Source organism: Marmota flaviventris, chromosome 11 (genome assembly GCF_047511675.1).
Source record: "Marmota flaviventris isolate mMarFla1 chromosome 11, mMarFla1.hap1, whole genome shotgun sequence".
In the NCBI taxonomy this organism is placed as follows: domain Eukaryota; kingdom Metazoa; phylum Chordata; class Mammalia; order Rodentia; family Sciuridae; genus Marmota; species Marmota flaviventris.
In genome coordinates, this window is record NC_092508.1 from 99,908,149 (window position 1) to 99,927,520 (window position 19,372).

The following is a 19,372-nucleotide window of genomic DNA, read 5'->3' on the forward strand; positions in this document are numbered from 1 at the left end:
GCTACCCAGGCAGCAGGTTTTCTTTATTCAAGCTCATGAAGACTAGTACCTGATCAGCCTCAGTTTTTGAAAACCAAGGAAAAAAAAGGATTTGCCGCTGCAGAAATAGCATCTTGCCTATTGCTCCCAAGTATAGAATAACCTGGCTACAAGGCAAAAACTGTGGCAGGTAACCTGCTGGTGAAATACGTCCTGAAGAGGAGGCTTCCTCCTGCCATCCACCTGGATTCTGGGAGCTCAGAGGTAATGGGGTGGATTGCTGTACAGAGCTTTGGTCAGGAGATCTGAAAATGTTATTGCCACTGCTGTGACTACTTTTTAGCATCATTATCATTAATGATTATTGCTATTTTTTACATAAAGTATAGTTCCTGTCTCCTTTAAAAAAATCACTGTTTGGGGGGGAGAGAGTCAACAAAGATTAATACAATCGTATGATATGTCCTTTTCATGAGGGAGAATATGAAGATGATTAATGTTTTTGGCAGTAAAGACTGTTGGAAGTTTGAGTGGGGAGGAATGCACTGAAAGGTTTTATGCAGGGAGAATATCTGTATTTTACAGGCCTCTATATTTTAATGAGTCCCAACATAGGAATCTCACCATCTTGTCAGTTATTAGATGAACTGACTCATCAGATGAATATGCCCTATGGATCTTAGTATTGTTGTGCATTACTATTCACAATAATTATTTCATTTGTAAATTGCCATAAAGAAATTTCTGATACATTGAACATTTTTCCCTTGCTGATTTTTATTATAAAATTTGAGATGTAATCACAGGAAAAAATAAGTATTATGATAGAACTTTATCTCTAACAATATTTTCAAAATGACACAATGAAAGGGAGTAATTCTTTGGTACCTATAGTCATTTATAAAAATTACTTACAATATGAAAATTCTATTCCATTTGTGTGTGTGTGTGTGTGTGTGTGAGTCTGTTCATAAATTCACATGTGTGATATGTAATATATTACCTGAAACAAAATCTTCAGGCAAATAATTCTATGTTTTTTGCATTGGGATTAAGTAAATAGCTTTTTTCTCTGTCTGAGAATGAGTTAACCTTTCCTTTTACAGCTAAGAACTTACTTGTCTCATCCAAAATGTTTCCTTCTTAAAGATTATTAAGCTATGATGTTTGAGAGTATTATTAGATATTGATATATGCATTCAAAATTATTTTTAAAATTATTAAAACTGTTTAAATAATGAAATCATTTAAAATGTCGTATGAACACTGATGCATGTTTATAGTATTGTAGGAAGTTATGTGAGTCTTTAAAGGCAAGTGCAATGAAATGTTCTGTGCAAAAATGTTGCATTTTGTCTAGTGGATTGCTTACTTACTGTTTGTCTGTCTACCTGCATTCCTTCCTTCTTGTGCTGGAGATGGAACCCAGGGCCTCATGCATGCTAGGCAAGTGCTCTAACAATGAGCTATATCCTGAGCCCTACTGGATTTCTTTTAAGTGAAACACCATGATAGTACTGTCACAAACTCATATTCTCCAGAAGTATTGGATTTCAACCAGAGGTCTAATTTCTTCTTGTAACACAGTGCACAGATGGCCCCAATTTGAACTTGTGCTTTTAAATATTCACATTTTTTCATATTCTCTAAATATAAAGGGTGAGACAAGGTACTTTCTGGCTAAAATACCCAGTGAAGCATGATAATGTAGTTTCATATTTGCCCCTTTTGCTCAAAAGCAACTTTGTCACCTTTTTATGCCACATATTCACAGTCTTGATTTCTTCCACTGAATCATCATTTCAACAATTATTGTTTTGAAATGCTTGTTTGATAATCTTTGGTAAATTACAGAGCACATTCTAGGGGCAATATTATGTTGGCAATCCTTGAAAATTGTTCTCTCGAAAGAAATTAATGAGAGATGCACCCTCTTTTTTCCCCTGATGACTGGCGACTGCCTTCTCAAAGTCAGCTCATTCACTGCCTGTACCCTGAATCTGTAACAACCCAGCAGAGTCATCACATGATCTGTGTTGCTCAAGGTGTTGTCTTACAGCCAGCCATTTGTATGGGCCACTTTCTCACTTGGGGGGCTAACATTTCTCTGTTCCTATGAATATTTGTGCTATATGAGGGCAGCTTTAATGAGCTATGGGCAAAAGATAATCCCCAGCAAATGCATCAATTGCATGGCTTTCAAGTCAAATTTATAATGATGGAAAAGTAATTTTAGAGAACATTTCAGTTTTATCACTGTGGAATGAGACAGCCAGGGCAAATAGTCAACAAATTACTATTGAACATTTACTTTGTACCAGGCAAAGTAGAGAAATGGAGATAAAAATGAGACTGGGCTGGATTTTTCAAGATCACTCTGTTTAGTTTCATGGTCAAGATTGGTTCACATGGAGCAACGTTTGGAGGGATTATAAAAAAACACAGTGAAGAATTTTTCCAAGTCCTAGCAGATGGGCCAATATGAAATGGAAAGGGAGCAGAGATGTGCAAGAGATCACTTCTACTTGATGCAATTGAGTCTGTAGAATGTGGTTGTGGACCTGTGATTGGATAAAACTGGATCTTAAAAGAAGAGAGAGAATTTCCAAAAGTGGAGATATGTGTGTTGGAGGAGAATAGGGAGATTGAAGGAGAACTCTAGACAAAGGTGTCACCATAAGCAAAATCTTAAAGATGAAGAACCATAAACATGCTCATCCAGTTATAAGTATAATGGACCAGCAGTGTCTCTCACTGTGCTGGGTGCCCTGGAGGAACTGTATTTGGACTGCTACCCACAATCCAGCAGAGCAGCTCAGAGTCATGTGTGAAGTCATAGCAGATGCCACAAAATGATAAATACACAATGTATTAGCTTCCTAGGGTTGTCATAACAAATTACCACAAGCTGGATGCCTTCAAATTAAAAAAAAATTCTTTCCTAATTCTGGAGGTCAGGAATACAAAATTGAAGCACTTGGAGAGCCAGGGGCTTTCTTAAAGTTCAGGTTATCAATCTGTCCTCGCCTCTTTCTAGGTTCCATGGCTCCCAGCACTTTGGGGGGTTCCTTGGCTTGTAGACACATTACTCCAATCTTTGCCTCTTTTTTTTTTTTAAATATGATCTTTCCTCTGTGAGTCTGCATCATAACCGCTTTTGATACAGACATCAGTGATGGGATTTATTTTTTTATTTTTATTTTTTGCTTATTATTTTTTCTTTTTTTATTGGTTGTTCAAAACATTACAAAGCTCTTGACATATCATATTTCATACATTATACTCAAGTGGGTTATGAACTCCCATTTTTACCCCAAATACAGATTACATATAGGAAAGGTAGCAGAATACAACAGTTACTAATATGGCATTATGTAAAAATGTGGATGTGTAACCGATGTGATTCTGCAATCAGTGATGGGATTTAGAGCCTGCTCTAATTCCAGAGTGAGTTCACCTTATGATTAACTAATCACATCAACAAACTCCTATGTCCAAATAGCATCACTAAAGTTTCAGGTGTATGTGAATTTTATAAGAGCACTCTTCAATTTACCTTAGCAAATCTATCTGTGCATAAGCTCAAAAGTGACCAAAAGAAAAAGAGTTTAATCTTACAGTTTCTAACTAGACTTCCATTGAATAAGAGTGATTTTGTGAATCTTCTCTTGTTTTCTATCTATCTCTTGTAGACTATCTGTCCTCAAAATAGACTAATGTGTCTTTAATAAAAATTTCTTGAGGCAGGTAAGCCCCTGATTGTTTATCTTCACAAGCCCTCTGCAAGGAATTACTTAGATATTAGGGTTTCTTTATTTACAACATTATTGCAAACTCTAAGTCATCTAATTCCTAAAGACCATGAACTTGTACAATCATCCGAGGCTTACAACCAAAGTTTCATCTACAGCATGCTTAAACTTTAAACTTAAAGAATACTCACCATCTCCTGAGTTAACATCAGTTAAGGAACATCCAGCATCAACTAATATCATTACCCATCCTCAAGTCACACATATTCAAAAGGTAATGGTTTTCCTTAATTTGTTTTCTTGCTGAGTTAATTATAATTTTCTCACTCTGAATTGATTGCCCATAGCAGGACATTGATCACATAATTTATTATAAAAATCAACACATTTTTGAAAGCAAAAAAAAAAAAAATTGGCTCTGTTACTAGTTACACTAGAAGCATGGTATTTTGCTGAGTAAACTCAGAAGATTCATCAGTCAATAAATCTATTGACTGATATCTTATGTCCCCAATACATTAAGTCCTGTGTTTCAGTCAATTTGATGGCATTTCTATTAATTCCTGGGCAGTTAAATGATGTTATATGTCCTTTTTCCACCACTCAATTTTAAGACTTGTCACAATATCTACGGTTCATTGAAAATGACATGGCTTTTAATTATTAAAAACCAGCATTTACTGAATAAAGGCTATGTACTTCCATTGAATTTCTTCATTTGAATAAGATTCAGTATTAGAGGCTCAGAGAGATGTGGTGACTTTGAAAATAAAAAAAGGGGGACTGGGGTACATCTTCTTTTTTCAAATCTTGTATCACTTGTTTCTCATACCTCTCATAGAGGGTTCTTTAAGTTTCATCAAATAGGGATGAGTTTGAAGTAGGTGCCTTCAACAATTTAAGATCTTTCTTAGACCTCATTGCTGTTCCCATGCAGGTCCATAATCTGTTCTTCACTGGTTTCTCCTTGCTACCTAGCCTTTTTCTGGTGGGGGTTAGGGGGGCGGGGGAGAACACCTATCATCTACAGTTTGGTCTAAAACCTGGTGCTACCTAAGCCTTTGAGTAATAACATGTTTCCTTCTATGGGAATCTTTGTTAGATGATATCTTTGGTGAAAAGAGAAGGAACCTGTGTCCACAAGGAAACAAATTGCAAACAGTCCTGTGCTTCCAGAAATCAGTCAAAAAAATCATTATTTTGAGTCACTTCTTTTGACCACCTAGCCAGTCCATTCTGAAACAAATGCACAACAGCTCTGCTGTTACCTAGTGTTTCAAGAAGGGATGTTGATAAATGATTCCTCAGGTTCTAGGCCTCCAGCAAGATGCCCAACATAACATCCTTTCCTCAACCAAGTCCCCAGCTCTCATTGTAAAGCTATGCTCAAATGATTTTCCTGAGAACTGATTTAAACAAAATGCCAGAAGCTTCAAATCTGCTCATTGTTAAATTCCTGGCCCTCCAGGTGGGTTACCTTGTTTCCAAACCCACTTACATTTCCTGGCATATTACTTAGTAACTCCTGTCCACCCACAGAATGGCAGATGCTTCATCCATCCTGGGAGCAAGAAAAGCAGCACCACCCCAACGGGGAAATGCTCAACTATTCATAAGGTCCCTACCCGCTTCTTTTACCAGCAGGTACCTGCAGGCCATAGCCTCTGGAATTTGCAAATGTCACTGGCCTAGCAAAATATACCCTAGAACATAAGCCATGTTAATTTTAAGGTACTTGACATCTTACATTTAAGGGAAGAAAGTTGCCTTTTGGGATTCTGACACAGTCTTAGTCAGCATTCATTCTTTATTTCAAGTTGAGATTCAAATACTGTTCATTTGAGTACTTCTTATATTTTAGGGACATTGGAAGTCTACATAGATCACCTCGATGAATTTTTATAGTACTCTATTGTAACTTTTATAAACATTGTACAGATGTGAACTCTAAGAATCAGAGATACAAAATGCTGCTTGGAGCGATATGATTAGTACAAAGCAGAGATTCAAACTCAGATTTGCCTAAATCCAAAGTTCATGCTCCAAATCCGCTCATAAAGGAGAGTTTTATTAAGTACACTTAAATTAAAAGAGTTTCAAATGAAATGATATAATCCTGCTCTGGTTTGAATAAAAAAATCCTCCCTTCCCCATTATCTTCTTATCTAAATCCCTGGGGTACAGTCACAGGTTACCAAGAGCACTGTATTTATTGTTGAATAAACAAAGGTAGATCAAACTGAAAATAATTCAGAATCTGCTATGCTTATGAGTCCAACAAGCATAAGTAGTATCCAATTATGCCGAAAGGCATTAATTTATTTTCTTTGTCTACTGTTTTCTTGTTTAAATGAGAAAATCACATAAGTCATTAAACACCAGAGCAATACAATCAACAAACACTTAATATGTTCCTTTATCAGGGGTTATACTGATTAGAGGAAGAGAAAAATTATGATTATGTCCAAGAATTGTGGTTATTATGTTTTAAAGTAAGGTTGCTGGCATATCTGTATTTGCAAGTAAGGTACTGTCTTGTTTATTATGATTGTGTCTTGTGTAGCCCGGGACAAAGGCTAGAAGTTCAATTGCCTCCATTTGAAATTACAGCCCTGCTACTCTTCCTGAAGCAAGGCTTGTGATTAACTCCAGGAACCCTATTGACCACCTTTAAATGGGGGTAATCTCTCCTTTGTAGGACAGATCTTAGGAAAAGTATTTAGCACAAATGTGACTCATAGTAGATGCTTAGTATATATTACTAGCACTATTGTTTATAACAGGCTTAAAAAAGGTGGATTCAAGGAAAAAAAAACAAATAGCAAGACTCATTTTCAATTCTATGAAATAGTCCTTCTTATTCATGGATAAATCAACTCCACATGTCCTTTTTTTCTTCTTTTTTTAGTACCAGGCATTGAACTAAAGGACACTAAATACTGAGCCACATCCACAGCCATATTTGGTACTTTTACATAAAGATAAGGTCTTACTGAGTTGCTTAGCACCTTTCCATTCCTGAGACTGGCTTTGAACTCGTGATTCTCCTGTCTTAGCCTCTGGAGCCGCTGGGATTACAGGCATGCACCACATTGCCTGGCTCTGCATGTCCTTATTAACTTAAATTTAATGTACAGAGGAATTAATTCCTGAAGTTTTCATGTAACACCCATGGCAAAAGTTACCTCCTTATACCTGACTGAGAATTGTCAATATCCATGGAGTTAGGAGTGGAGAAAACAGAAATTGTGTTGTCTCTCATTTCTGCACTTCATTAAGATACTGGCAGGGAATAGCACAAACTTGCAGTAATTTGGCATCATGTATGCTACCATTATTGTAATAGTTAATTATAAGATCAAGATTTTTAATACAAAATAAATGGACTCAAAAATTTCAAAATACTTTAATAGCTAAAAACTTTTTTGAAAGATCAGATTTATAGTTAATGAGAAATCAAGATGAAACATGATGAAATTTAATGATACATATGTATATATACACACACAGAACTTATATCTTATTAGAATTTATTTAAATATATACAAATATATTTAAATTTATCAATATGAATGCATATAATTCAACTATATACATATGTATCTTTAATACTAAAATGTATGCATATATGTGTGTGTGTATGTATATATATACATACACACACACACACACATTAAGGTAATATATCCACTTTAGCTTAAATACTAGGATCACATTCTAAAAACAGAGTTTTCATTAACATCCTCACATTTAATAAAGCCAAATGTATGACTTCAAGTTTCCAGGAAAATTGGTTTTGATGAATTCCTATTGATTTTGCAAACTTAGAGTCCTCAATTTTTTTTTTGTAAATTTGCAGTTATTTTTAAAACTTCTCTACGATGTCATGCAAAAAAAGATTTTGCATTTTCTCACCTGATAATTTGGTTTTCCATTACAGAAAATTGACAAAGCCATTATATTGAGTTGTCATCTAATTGTTTCAGAAATTATTCATTAAGTGACAAATCCTTAAAAAAAAAATATCCTCCACCATGTTATGTGGAATAAGAGGAGGTATATAAAGAAGCATAAGCTCTAAGTCAGGTCTTCCTAGTCACCTGCTTCTCCCTGGATACATCTCAGAGGGAAGCTGGCATGGACTGAGCAGGGAAGAGTGGTTGATCATCTCTGTCATCACCAGAAGTGCACTTGCATGTGCATACCTACACTACCAATGCAGCCAGGTATTTCTGTGTGTGAGCAGTTTTGGACCAGCCAGCTTGGTGGAAGGGGTTTCCAGGGTTTAGCAGAGCTATTGAACAAGCACTTGCTGTCCCTTTAAATTATCTGTTCATTAAGTTGGCTTAAGATGCCACCCCTATAATCACCTTCTTAAATTCTCACATTTCTATAGAAGTCATATGGACATAATGTCTGAAACAAAACATAACATCTCAAAGAACCATACACTAGTTGAGAAAGATTGGGGAGGCCAAGGCATGAAAGCAAAAGGAAGAAAAGTTCCACCTCTTTGGAGTAACATGGATATGGATCATGGATGTCTCCACATACACAGTATTTTCTTTTCTCTCTCCTACACTCAGATTGTCCATATCCATGGACAGTAGACTCACAGTCAGCTGTGTGGATTAGAACAAAGCACTAACGTGCACATGTTACTTTCCTAGTCCTTATCCATCCTTTGTACTGTTTCACCATCTGTTATTGGAACTCTGACCGTCTCTTATTGTAGCATGCCATAGAGGAAGGAAGACTGGATGAAACTTGAAACATGGCAAAGTCGAAATCACTTCTGGAAAAGAATTATAGCACTTACTCTACCAACAAGCCATAAACTTCATACTTTCACCTGTATGCGCATCTGGGCATAGTCTCATCGAATATCTTTCCATGTATCTATCTTACCTGTTGTAGGAGAGATGTCTACATCTACTTTTAAAGCCTCCCTAATTTATTGCATGCAGAATGAGCTTAGCAGATGCTTGATACCCTAAATCACAATCAGATAAGACAGGATGTTAGAGGTGTATGATTCTTGGGGATAGTTTTTTAAGTACAATTCTCTTCCCAAGCAAAAAGCACCTATGATGCTCATTAGTTAAAATAACTTTCTTCCCATTCTTAGGGCTCCTTCTCTGTTCTAGTAATATTTTTGTGTGAGGGGAAAATTTCTGGAAAGTCTCAAAACACTAAATCAAAGAATTATTCTGAAGGCAAGTGTAAGATGTGAGATGCAGTGGCATAATTCAGGATGTACCATAGCGGCTCCCTTTGTTTATAGCAGTGGGAAGGATAATCTCCTACATGAACAATTGCAATCCCTCAGGTATGTGAAACACATTATCCACTTTGCTCACCTTATTTTGTTTGGGCTTTCTCTTTTTATTAGTATATATTAGTTAACTTTATTTCCAACTAACATTAGGCAAACAAAACTGGGACTCCTAGTTAACAGTCAGAAACTTGTTACCATGTTGTGTTTTTTCCTTAATATCAATTGCTGTGTTGTGACAATGAATTTAATAAATTTATTAAAGATTGTTTTTCCTTGAACTTTTTTTTTTAATGCTGGAGAGACTCTTTGGCTCCTAAGGTTCTGCAAAGCCTGGACTCTTTCCATCTGGCTAGAGCCCAGTAGACACCTGGGGCTTCAGATTGGGCCTAGAGTTTTATTCTTTAGGCGTCAGCAACTCCCTCAGATGCTTCTTCTACCTCTCTGGTCTAGTACTAGGACTCTGAGCTAATTGTCTTTAATGAGCCTGTTTTGGGTAACTATCTTAGTCTGTAACCACAAGGATATCTTACCTTCTCCACTGAGCATTTAGTTTATTAAAAATTGCTGACTTATTAAGCTTGCCTTCTTCATTATATACAAACCTCAAAAGAAAGCAAGCTCTGAGAGCTGGCATTTCTCTGGGTATCTTCACCAGGTGTCCCACCTGCACCCACCTTTAACAGCCATAATAGCCCTTGTTGTTTTAGACTGTGCTTAACTCCTCCAATTTAAAGTTCAAACAATGGTTCTTAAACTGAGGTCCCAACTAGAAGCCCCAGCATCATGCTACCTGGGATTTTATTAGAAATGCAAACTTTCATCCTGCTCCAGACCTACAGGGTCAGAAGTTCTGCAGGTGGGGCCCAGAAAGCTGTGTCTTAACAAGCCCTGTGGGACATTTTGATGCATGTTCATTTTTGAGAATCTCCCCTTTATAGATCACATGGATTAGCATCCCCATTATACTCACTTTTCAAAGGAGAAAAATGCACCTCCTAGGGATTTAGTAATCTATCAGAGTCACAGAATCTCTGTTAGACTTCAAAGCTGAGATAATATATGGAAGGAAACAACAACAATGAAACACAATTTGCACAATAGTTAAAAATTCAGTGAATAAAGGATAGTTTAAAATATCTTTTCCTCATTCTTTATATCTAACATAATTCAATACATTTAGATTCTAAAAACCCAAAGAAAACTAATGCTTCTGCATGTCAAATTTGAAATATTAACTCTGATTTCTTCTAACCTAAGGTGGGTGTCTCCAAAAGCTCACAGGTTTATACATATTGCAAATACAATAATAAGTCGAGTTTCCTGTGAATCACTAAGTACCTTAACAATAAGATTAATTTAATAGCAGTGGATTTAGAAGAATTAATTTTAAGCAGATCATCCTTCTTACTTTGATATCAGCTCCTGGATCCTATCCCATTACAAATGCAACCAGTTTATAGGGGACTGCAAACATCTGTTCTTGCCTAGAAAGTGTCCATATGAATATTAATCCTGAAGACTGCATGTTGTCTCCCTGTCCATGGGATGTGTTTAAATGCCACATGTGAAAATGTATGAGAGCATTTTCTCCTTAAAAGGAATAGACCCCTTGTGGGGAAGTTCTCTGAAACCTCTCAGCAAATTCTCACATTAAGATGGGGAAACAGATGGGCCTCAGTGAGGAAGTTTCTAAGGCTAAGTGTGGAACCAGAGGGCTGGAGGGAAGCCTGCTGATGCTGGGGCAAAGACCAGCCGTTGCTTTCCCAGTGCTCATTGGATAGTTGTTCTCTCTTCCTTCTTTCCGTGGTGTTTCATCCAGCAATAAGACCATCTAAGGTCAGCCAAAAAACTAAGGACAGAACCACTGGGGCAACTGAAGAAGAATACTGGGCTTTGAGGGTCTTTACTGGATTGTCTTAAACTGGTTCCATAGAGAAGTCCAAACTTCATCTCCATGTATTTTCCACTGTACACATAGGATGGTCCATAACCAGGAAGTCTAAGCAAGGCAGTATAGAAGAACGTATGCAATGGATCTGGAAGATTCTAGATATACACCTTCCCTAAAAGGGAAGAAAATTTCAATATAGAGAGGCTAAGTTACATTTCCAAGGTCAATGAAGCAACTGCTAGTGCAACTGGAAGCTGGCCTTAATCAAAAGCCTCTGTGTTTACCTCTGACCCTATTTTCTGTTGGTTTGTCACATGGTGATAAATTACTTTTGTACTGGAGGACTCCATTAAATCTGAAGCTAGATCCTCTGTATGCTAAGTTCTTATTGAGCTTTTAATTAAGTCCAACTATTAATTAATCTCTGTTTTAAAAGTTTATATGTGTGAAAGAACAAATGAGAGAGCTATTAACAAAATCATGGCAAATATATTTAATAGCAGATTCCTACAATGTAGCCTTTGTTATCAACCAACAAAGTGTTAAAACAAAATGGCTAACAAATGACACAACACTCTTAGATGATAGCTTAAAAAAGATGGTACTGGTATATACATTCTGTCAAGTCTCCCTCTTCAGATTTATCTTGTATTACTGGTCTGGGAAATCTTGTATCTGAATTTATTATTTCTTTGTGTTTCAAATGCAATTTGATATCTTCCTGTAGGGCTTCTTATACTATTTTTTTCTTGCTGTGAATGTTTCTCCCTTCCTATCATTTTATTTTCCTGTCTTCTTACACTGACTGAATTTGTATTAGGTATAAAACACTCTGTAACTGCTGAGAAGCCAAAGAAACTTAAACATGGTCCCTGCCCATTAAACTCATCTAAGTCCCTGCCAGTCATGCACTCCCAGGCACACCCTTTCCAACAGCTTTGCACATGTGAACTGCCATCAGCACTATTCACATAAGCACATGTTGTGTCGAAGTGTCATTTATTTCTCTCATTAATCATCCTATGCATTCAAGGGAGGAAGGGACCACATCTTAAGTCCCTTAGTATGCCCAGCAACTAGTGTGGTGCTTGCCGTATAATGAGAGCTTAAAAGATATATGTTGATGGTAATGAGATTCTCCCTCTCAAATTGTTTTCTGAAATTGGTAGGCTTAAAATACTATATCAAACAGTGATCAATACTCAGGAAGTTCTAAGCTAAATTGGCAGAATAAATGTGTATAAATCACGAAGATAGGAGAGCATCTCCCAGAGAATTTGGAAGTCACTCAAGGATGAAATCGGGGAACTGATGACTAAAATGTATAATCCATTCTTTCAATTGACCTCTGTGTGGGAATATGCTGGGTAATGAATGCAGGCCCTCTCTGTTGACAGATTCCGGAGAGCTACAGGAGATCAGAGGCCATCATATTGCATGGTCCAAAAGATTCCATGGTATAGGACTTGATGGGTCTTGTTTGGGGAGAGGCAAACTGAGCATTAATAAGATACAAGATCTTATATGAAGTGCTAGTGTAGGGTTAAAAATCAGCCATATGGAATGCTGTTGAGTATGTTGGGACACTGGGCTGGAGGGGAACAGCTTTTCTGGTAGTAGGGGAATTGTGGCAGAGAGGGGAAGGGATAAACATCCTTGTTATGAAAAGAAGCAAAGAACCATTCTGTAGGAGATGATAATGAGACATTTTTGTGCCCACATTGTGTGAGAAACCAACTGGGGTTCCATTCTAGGAATCTCTTTGCTCGCCAGGTCTTCCCATGAAGTCACCATGTCAGTTAGTCCAGGGTGGCCTTCAGTTTCCATTTTGGCTTAGATTATCATGGAGCAGAATGTGTTCTGAATCTCAGTTCAGGTTGTTCCAGCTCCTTTATAAGATAATATGGGTTGACAATTGTCATGTTTTCAACAATGGCTAAAATATTATATAGTAATTTAATTGCTTAGGCTTTATGGACAGACAGAGCTAGGGTTGTAAATTGGCCCCATCACTTCACTACTTATGAGATATGGGCTGAGATCTTGACCTCTTGAAACCTCATTTTCTTCTTCTGTAAAATAAAAGCAACTCATTAGGATCACAGAAGAAACTTAACTAATCTCCTTCATTATCTTAGCTGAGTGCCTACCTTTATTGAGTGTAAGATAAAGAGGAACTGTAGCAATGCATTCAGAATCCCAGGATACAGACACTCAAAAGAAGCAAAAGAATTCACTATGAATGTTTAAATATTGAATTCTGAGATGCTATCATTTCCTATATAAGTACCAGCCTTGCAAAAGGCCTTGTTTCAGTCATGGACACAATTCTTTAACTTCTTTTCCTTCCCCAGTCACTATGATCCCATGTCACTATGATCATTGCATCTCTCACTCATGATTCTCCATGTTATCACATAGGGAAGATTAGAATATGGGCTTGCATCAGCACAGACTGCTTGAAAGTGACTAATTAAATGGAGACTAGGAAGACATAAGTGGATACATCAGTAAAATAGAATCAGCTAATATCTTCACTGTCAATTCAGAGGAATCTACCAGCATCAAATGTTTGCTTCTAATCAGTAACTTAAAGGGGTTTATCAGATTATAATTGCACAAGTCAAATAAAGTAAATTGTTTTACAAGTACAAGACTAACTTTGCCACTGATATTATGAGATTGTACTTAGAAAAGGCAAATTATTGGGCAAAAGAGAAATGTGAAAGTTCAGGTTTCTCAAAATTTGCCTTCAATATCTATTTTGTGTTAAGTTTGTATATTCAAAAAAAGAGAGTGTAAGTTTTTAGATAACATTGAAGTCTCTAAGTAGGATAGAGTTGAACTTGTATTACAGTGACATTTTATGTGAGTTTTTTGATACATATGTTAAAGGAGGCGGGAAAGGTGAATATGATATTTATTATACCTCAATAAAGATCTGAATGCTAAACTTGATTGAGAAGGGGATCTCAATAATTTGATTATTATAAAGTAAGTGTTCAAAATTTAAGACTGATAAGTGTTAGAAAATAACGTGTCAATGCTCAGAGAGGGGAATGAGTTTTCACATACCCTTCTTTGTATGTAGGACCCCTACAGGGATTCATGAAGGGTCTGGACACTTGAAACACAAAGAACTCAGGAAAGAAAAGTTATCTATATGTATACATATGCATAACAAGAACAGTAAGTGTTTCTTGTGATGTATGTTTCAAGGTGAATGGAGACAGGAAGCGGTCTGAGAGGATTTAATTAAGAGGTTCTCTTAATTCCAAATAAAATTTTCCACGTTACCAAACAAAAGATTTACATTGCTTCTTGGAGTTAGAATTTTAGTATCTATCTTGCTTCAAAATATCTTCACACCAAACAAGAAGAAATTTTTGATCTGCTAAGTTTGTTCCTGTGACGCTTTCATGCCTGATTATTTAGTGAGGCAGGAACTCTTGTTCATGTATCATGGTACATCATTAAACAATTGCTTGTTGGTCTTATTCATAAACATTTCATTCGGTGTCAAATCAGAAACTCTCCAAATTGACTTATCAGGGCATGAAGATTTGTTACTATATGTAGGAAAAGTATTTTTTAAAGATTCCTGTCCTGAAATGAACTTTGTAAAATAAAATAAAATCTTCAAGATTTGGTAAATTGATGTACTATTCACAAAATGTGCTGTATTTGTATTATTTGATAAATAATTTTTAAAAAGCATTATAAACTCTATCACATCAAAAACTTGAGGCTCTGAAAAAGACCAAGTGAAAATATGTGTTCAAGAGATTATCTCCTTGGTATACTCTCCTTAATTAAGTTTGTACTTGTTATTGATGTTTTCAAGTCTTGGCTTTTTCTCTGAAAAGTTAAACTGAAACCATTTACACAGCTTTACCTAAACCTCTTGTTTGGCTGTTGCTTTTACTTTGCTTATAAGGCTAAGCTTTTGTGAATCCATAGCCTTCTAAGTTGAAAATAAAAAGTAAAAAGAAAAACTGTAATCTCTTTTATGCAACAGCATAGTCTGACACAAGTATCAATGAGCATTAGTCACAAAGCAGATTTTACATATATTTGTGAAATGTTTGTAAAACATCCTCAATTTGGATTCAATAGATGCTGCTAAACAGTTTCAGACACTTTAAGCAACATTGACAACATTCACAAACACAGTTAGCTCTTAATGGTGTTTTCTCACTTAAAAAATATTTTTAGTTGTAGATGGATATAATAACTTTATTTTATTATCTTATTTTATTTTATTTATGTTGTGCTTAGGATCAAACCCAGTGCCTCACACATACTAGACAAGCACTTTTCCACTGAGCTACTACCCCAGCCCTGTTTCCTCATTTTTATAATCAGCACTGTGTAAATTAAACAGTTATACTTAATATTATCTCAAAGATTAGTGCTTACTTATCTAACAATTAAAGTGAGAGAGATTCATATATATACATACATAAATTTATATACATGTATATATGAAATTTTAAAAAAAACAATTGGGGTAAAGGATAAACAAACTACAGATATATTTAAGAATAAATCTTAGTTTTTAATCATGGTGTCATCAGCTTTGAGCTTGGATTGATCACTGTGATGGCAAGCCTCTTGTTCATGGAGATATGAAAAACAAATCACCAGAGTTTATAGAATCACATATTCTCACACACACATACACACTCCCACACTCACATACATTAGTGTGTAAACGTGACATCTCATTGATGTAATGGTTTGTTAGTTTTCCTAGTGTTAGTATAAGTGGACACCCATTTTTTTTTTTGCAGATACCATGACTTATGGTGTTCCTGCCAAATGTCACTGTATTTTATACTTTAAATTGGAAATTGTGATAACCTCTTCTGGAATCACCACTCCTCCCAGTGTTTGCAGCTGACAAGCTGGTCCTAAAGCTGCCTGTTTCCTAAGTGCCCTGCAGGCATTGTGAACATCTCTGGGCATGCTGCAACTGGAATTCTCTGCCTTGCTGCACACAGGATCTTGTACCTCTCCTGCCCTGCTGCCCGGCATCCTTTACCTATTCAGCAATGTTGAAGCTGTTTGGGGTATGAAGTATAGGATGGGATAGTCTCCTCCTTCTACCCCCTCTCCAATTCTAAGAGTCTTAGTCATTCTGCAGTTCTAATAACCTTCCTAAAATGAGCCTCATATGTCCACTAAAATCAGGCCCAGGGGCTGTATAGAAACATGAAAGAGAGACTTCTGTCTTTAAGGAGTTGAAATTACTTGGAAATACAAGTAACTAATAGGAGCATGGACATGGAAGAGACCTTGTGCCAGCTGTCCCCAAGCCCGGAGAAATTGTCATCCCTTGAAATACATCCTGATCCAGAGAATAGGCTGAAAGCAGGTCATTTGATTCTGAAGAAAATGAAACTTGGAGTTTAAAAAAAAAAATTGAGACTAGATAACTCAAAAACTGCAGCTCCATCTGAAAAACAACCGGTTCTGATTGAAAATGCCAGAGAAAATAAATAACCCCACATCTATTTGTCCCTCGAAAGTCAACATAAAATCTTAAAATTGTTCCTCAAAATTGAAGGTGTGCTCATTTCTCAGTTCAAACTCAAAATAAAACCAAACAGAAATTTATAAAAAATTATGGTGCCTTCAACACTGAGATGAAAAAAAGGTCTTCAAAAAACTATTTTTAAAACTGAAGAAAACCCATGCCTTCTATGAATATTACAACCTCATAGTACTAATGACAATAAAAAAATGGCAATAGTAGTGTTCTCAAGATTCTGCTATGATCAATCTTAATCGTTAATTTACTACTATGTTCAGTTAGAACCTGGAGTGGTGAATGCCTGGCAATTGGCAAATAATAGTGAATCCAAAACAGAAAGTTTTTTTTTTTTTTTTTCCCCAAAAGTGGAGCTAATACAGAAACATGCACATGAAAATGACAGCAATTTAAAATTCTAGTTGTCATTGATTTCACAGGGAGGCAAGTAGGGAGATTCTGATTAGGGAAGAGTTTTTTGTTTGTTTGTTGTTTGTTTTATCAATGGCCAAATCTTCACATTTTTTATGCATTTAGAAAGTAATGGTGATTTTTTTTTCCCCCAGTAAACTAAAAGCAGCATAGACTAACCCACTGTTTTATTCATGAGCAAGAGTTTCCAAAGGCAGGAAAGTTTTCTTTGTGCCTCTCCTTGTTCCTTTCCACTTACAATCTGCTGACAGCCTCATAACAATACTGAGTTCAAGAGTGTGAGGATGGGGAGATGGGAAGAAAGTTCCGCTTTGCAACTTGGGGCAAACACTCCTTCTCTAAGCTGAAGATTGTTTATAATTCAGTATAATTCTAAAGTGTGTAATTTATTTCATATTTCTAACCCTTTCCAGTGGCTTTCAAATCTTAGATCCAGAGTGTTCATCACTGAGATTTAAAGTCAAACAAGAATTAAGAATCTTTGGCCAAAGTGCACAAATTGGGTAATTTTGGGCAACTGACTTAACCAAGTCAATTAGGTTGTTACAAGGGATTATGGTACATAATAAACAAACAACAGATAAATAGTAAACGAATGCCATCTCATTAACAATCAGACTTTGTTGGTATAATTCTCTGTTAGAGATGATTACTCAAGATGCCAGAAATGGAGGAACACAGTAAACTGCACAGCAGACACCCAGTTTCCCCAGGAACGACACAGCCACGCTGGAGTCAAGGCTGATTCATGACCAAATTATTTCTGAATCAGCTCTTGATGGTTATTAAGCCACCAACAATCTGGGTGTAGGAAAATGACAGAAGCACCCACTGGTTACCACCGGCGCATCTCAGTTTTATTCATGGGGAGAGAAAACAGTGTCCTACCCAGATGCTGTCTTCTTGTTTGTATTGTTTCCAGTTGCGTCCTGTGTCACTGAACATCAGGCTATAACTCGTCACCCAGTCAGAGCTTCCGTATCTTCCCTGTGTGGCCACGGCTGTAATCTCCACTCTGTTTCCCAAGTCCATCTGCAGCCACTGTTGAGCATTGGAATCTGCTGGGGACCAGCCACCAGTTCCTGGAACAGCATCAGAGAGATGAAGGGAGAGAGTTGGAGTCACGTCTCACATAGCTACAACTTTCAACTGCCAAAGATCAATGAAACGGTGTTCAATGAAGATGCCATCACCTCAACATGCCCTTCCCTTCCCTGTCTCTGTATTTATCGTCCTGCTATTTTTACAACAAATTTTTATCCTTATGGCTTAAGATTCATTTTGAATGCTGTATCTGCCAGTCATCATAGCTTCCATCTAATGAATTCCTAGAGGGGTTTGTCCTATTTCTTTCTTAAAACTCTATCCTGACACAAACTAGCCCTATGTCCTCTCTCTCTCTGACTGATATCTTTTTTATTTCTCTCTTTCCTTCCTTCTCTTCTTCCGTTCTTTTCTTCAAATGATTTCTATGGACCAGACACAGAGCAGATATGTGTATCCTGTATACAAAGATAAAAGGACACTGATCAAGCCTTTTGAGGGGCATCATTCCTTCATACCACATTTTTTTTTTTTTTTTGAGTAACAGGACCATCCTGGGTGGTTCAGGGTGGAGGGAGAGAGACAGATGGATATTATGGAAACAAAAATGTGGAACACAATGTGAAAGAAACCCTCCCAAAAGGTAAATACAAGTTCCTGTAGGAGCCCAGAGGACAGAATGCCTCAGGAGATGATGAGAAAGTCCTTCTAAAGATATTGAAAGATATTAAAATCTGAAGCAAGGCACAACACATCCAGAAATAAAGGGGAAAGTTACATAAGTATCAACCAGACCAGAAGGAAGAGCACACACAAACCTCAGAGATAGGAGAGAGCCCGACAGTATGGGACCCACGTGCATTTCAGTGTACTGGACACATAGGAATATTCTAACATGTCAGAAGGCTTTTTGTTCCAGAATTTCATTATTCATCACACTTGAACTTTGCAGAAGATCAATATGCACTCTCACTTAATTGGAAGACTTGTGGTCTTCAGTTTTCTGTTTCCATTTTATGTGAGCCCACAGAAGTCAATATGCACTTCTACTTCCCAAATACTCTAAAGTCTGAGGGGAGCTATCACTGATTCTTTCATATCATAGATAGGGATGGTCCCCAACCAACTCCTGTGTTAACCACTTTGCACAAGACATCAGGGTAGAGAGTTCATTAAAATTTTAATTTAGAGGAATCATTTATAAATTCATTTGTCTTTGAAATTTTGTCATTGGAAATAATTGTAATGATGATCTGGTCTAGTTTTCCTCCATGCATTGGAAGAGAGGTCACTTGGGCCTCTTCTTGGCAACTGAGTGATTTTCTGAGCTGTATGCCTACAGTACAGTCTCTCGGTGGGCAGGGATGGACATACAGACACAGAAGACAGAGGACATATGGTAGAACTTATTCTAACCATAAGGTAAATATGACAAGGTATGGTTGACTTCCTTTCAGTAAATA

The 19,372-nt window shown here is 36.7% G+C and overlaps 1 protein-coding gene across 2 annotated transcripts in view; it reads right to left on the reverse strand.

The window, feature by feature from the left end:
* Cntnap5 (contactin associated protein family member 5) overlaps nucleotides 1-19,372 on the reverse strand; it is a 787,874-nt gene that overhangs the window by 560,350 nt on the left and 208,152 nt on the right. For both annotated transcript variants that reach the window (XM_027936831.2, XM_027936832.2), the window contains exon 3: nucleotides 17,754-17,947. In XM_027936831.2, the coding sequence (XP_027792632.2) occupies nucleotides 17,754-17,947 (194 nt within the window). The remainder of the gene's footprint in view (nucleotides 1-17,753; nucleotides 17,948-19,372) is intronic.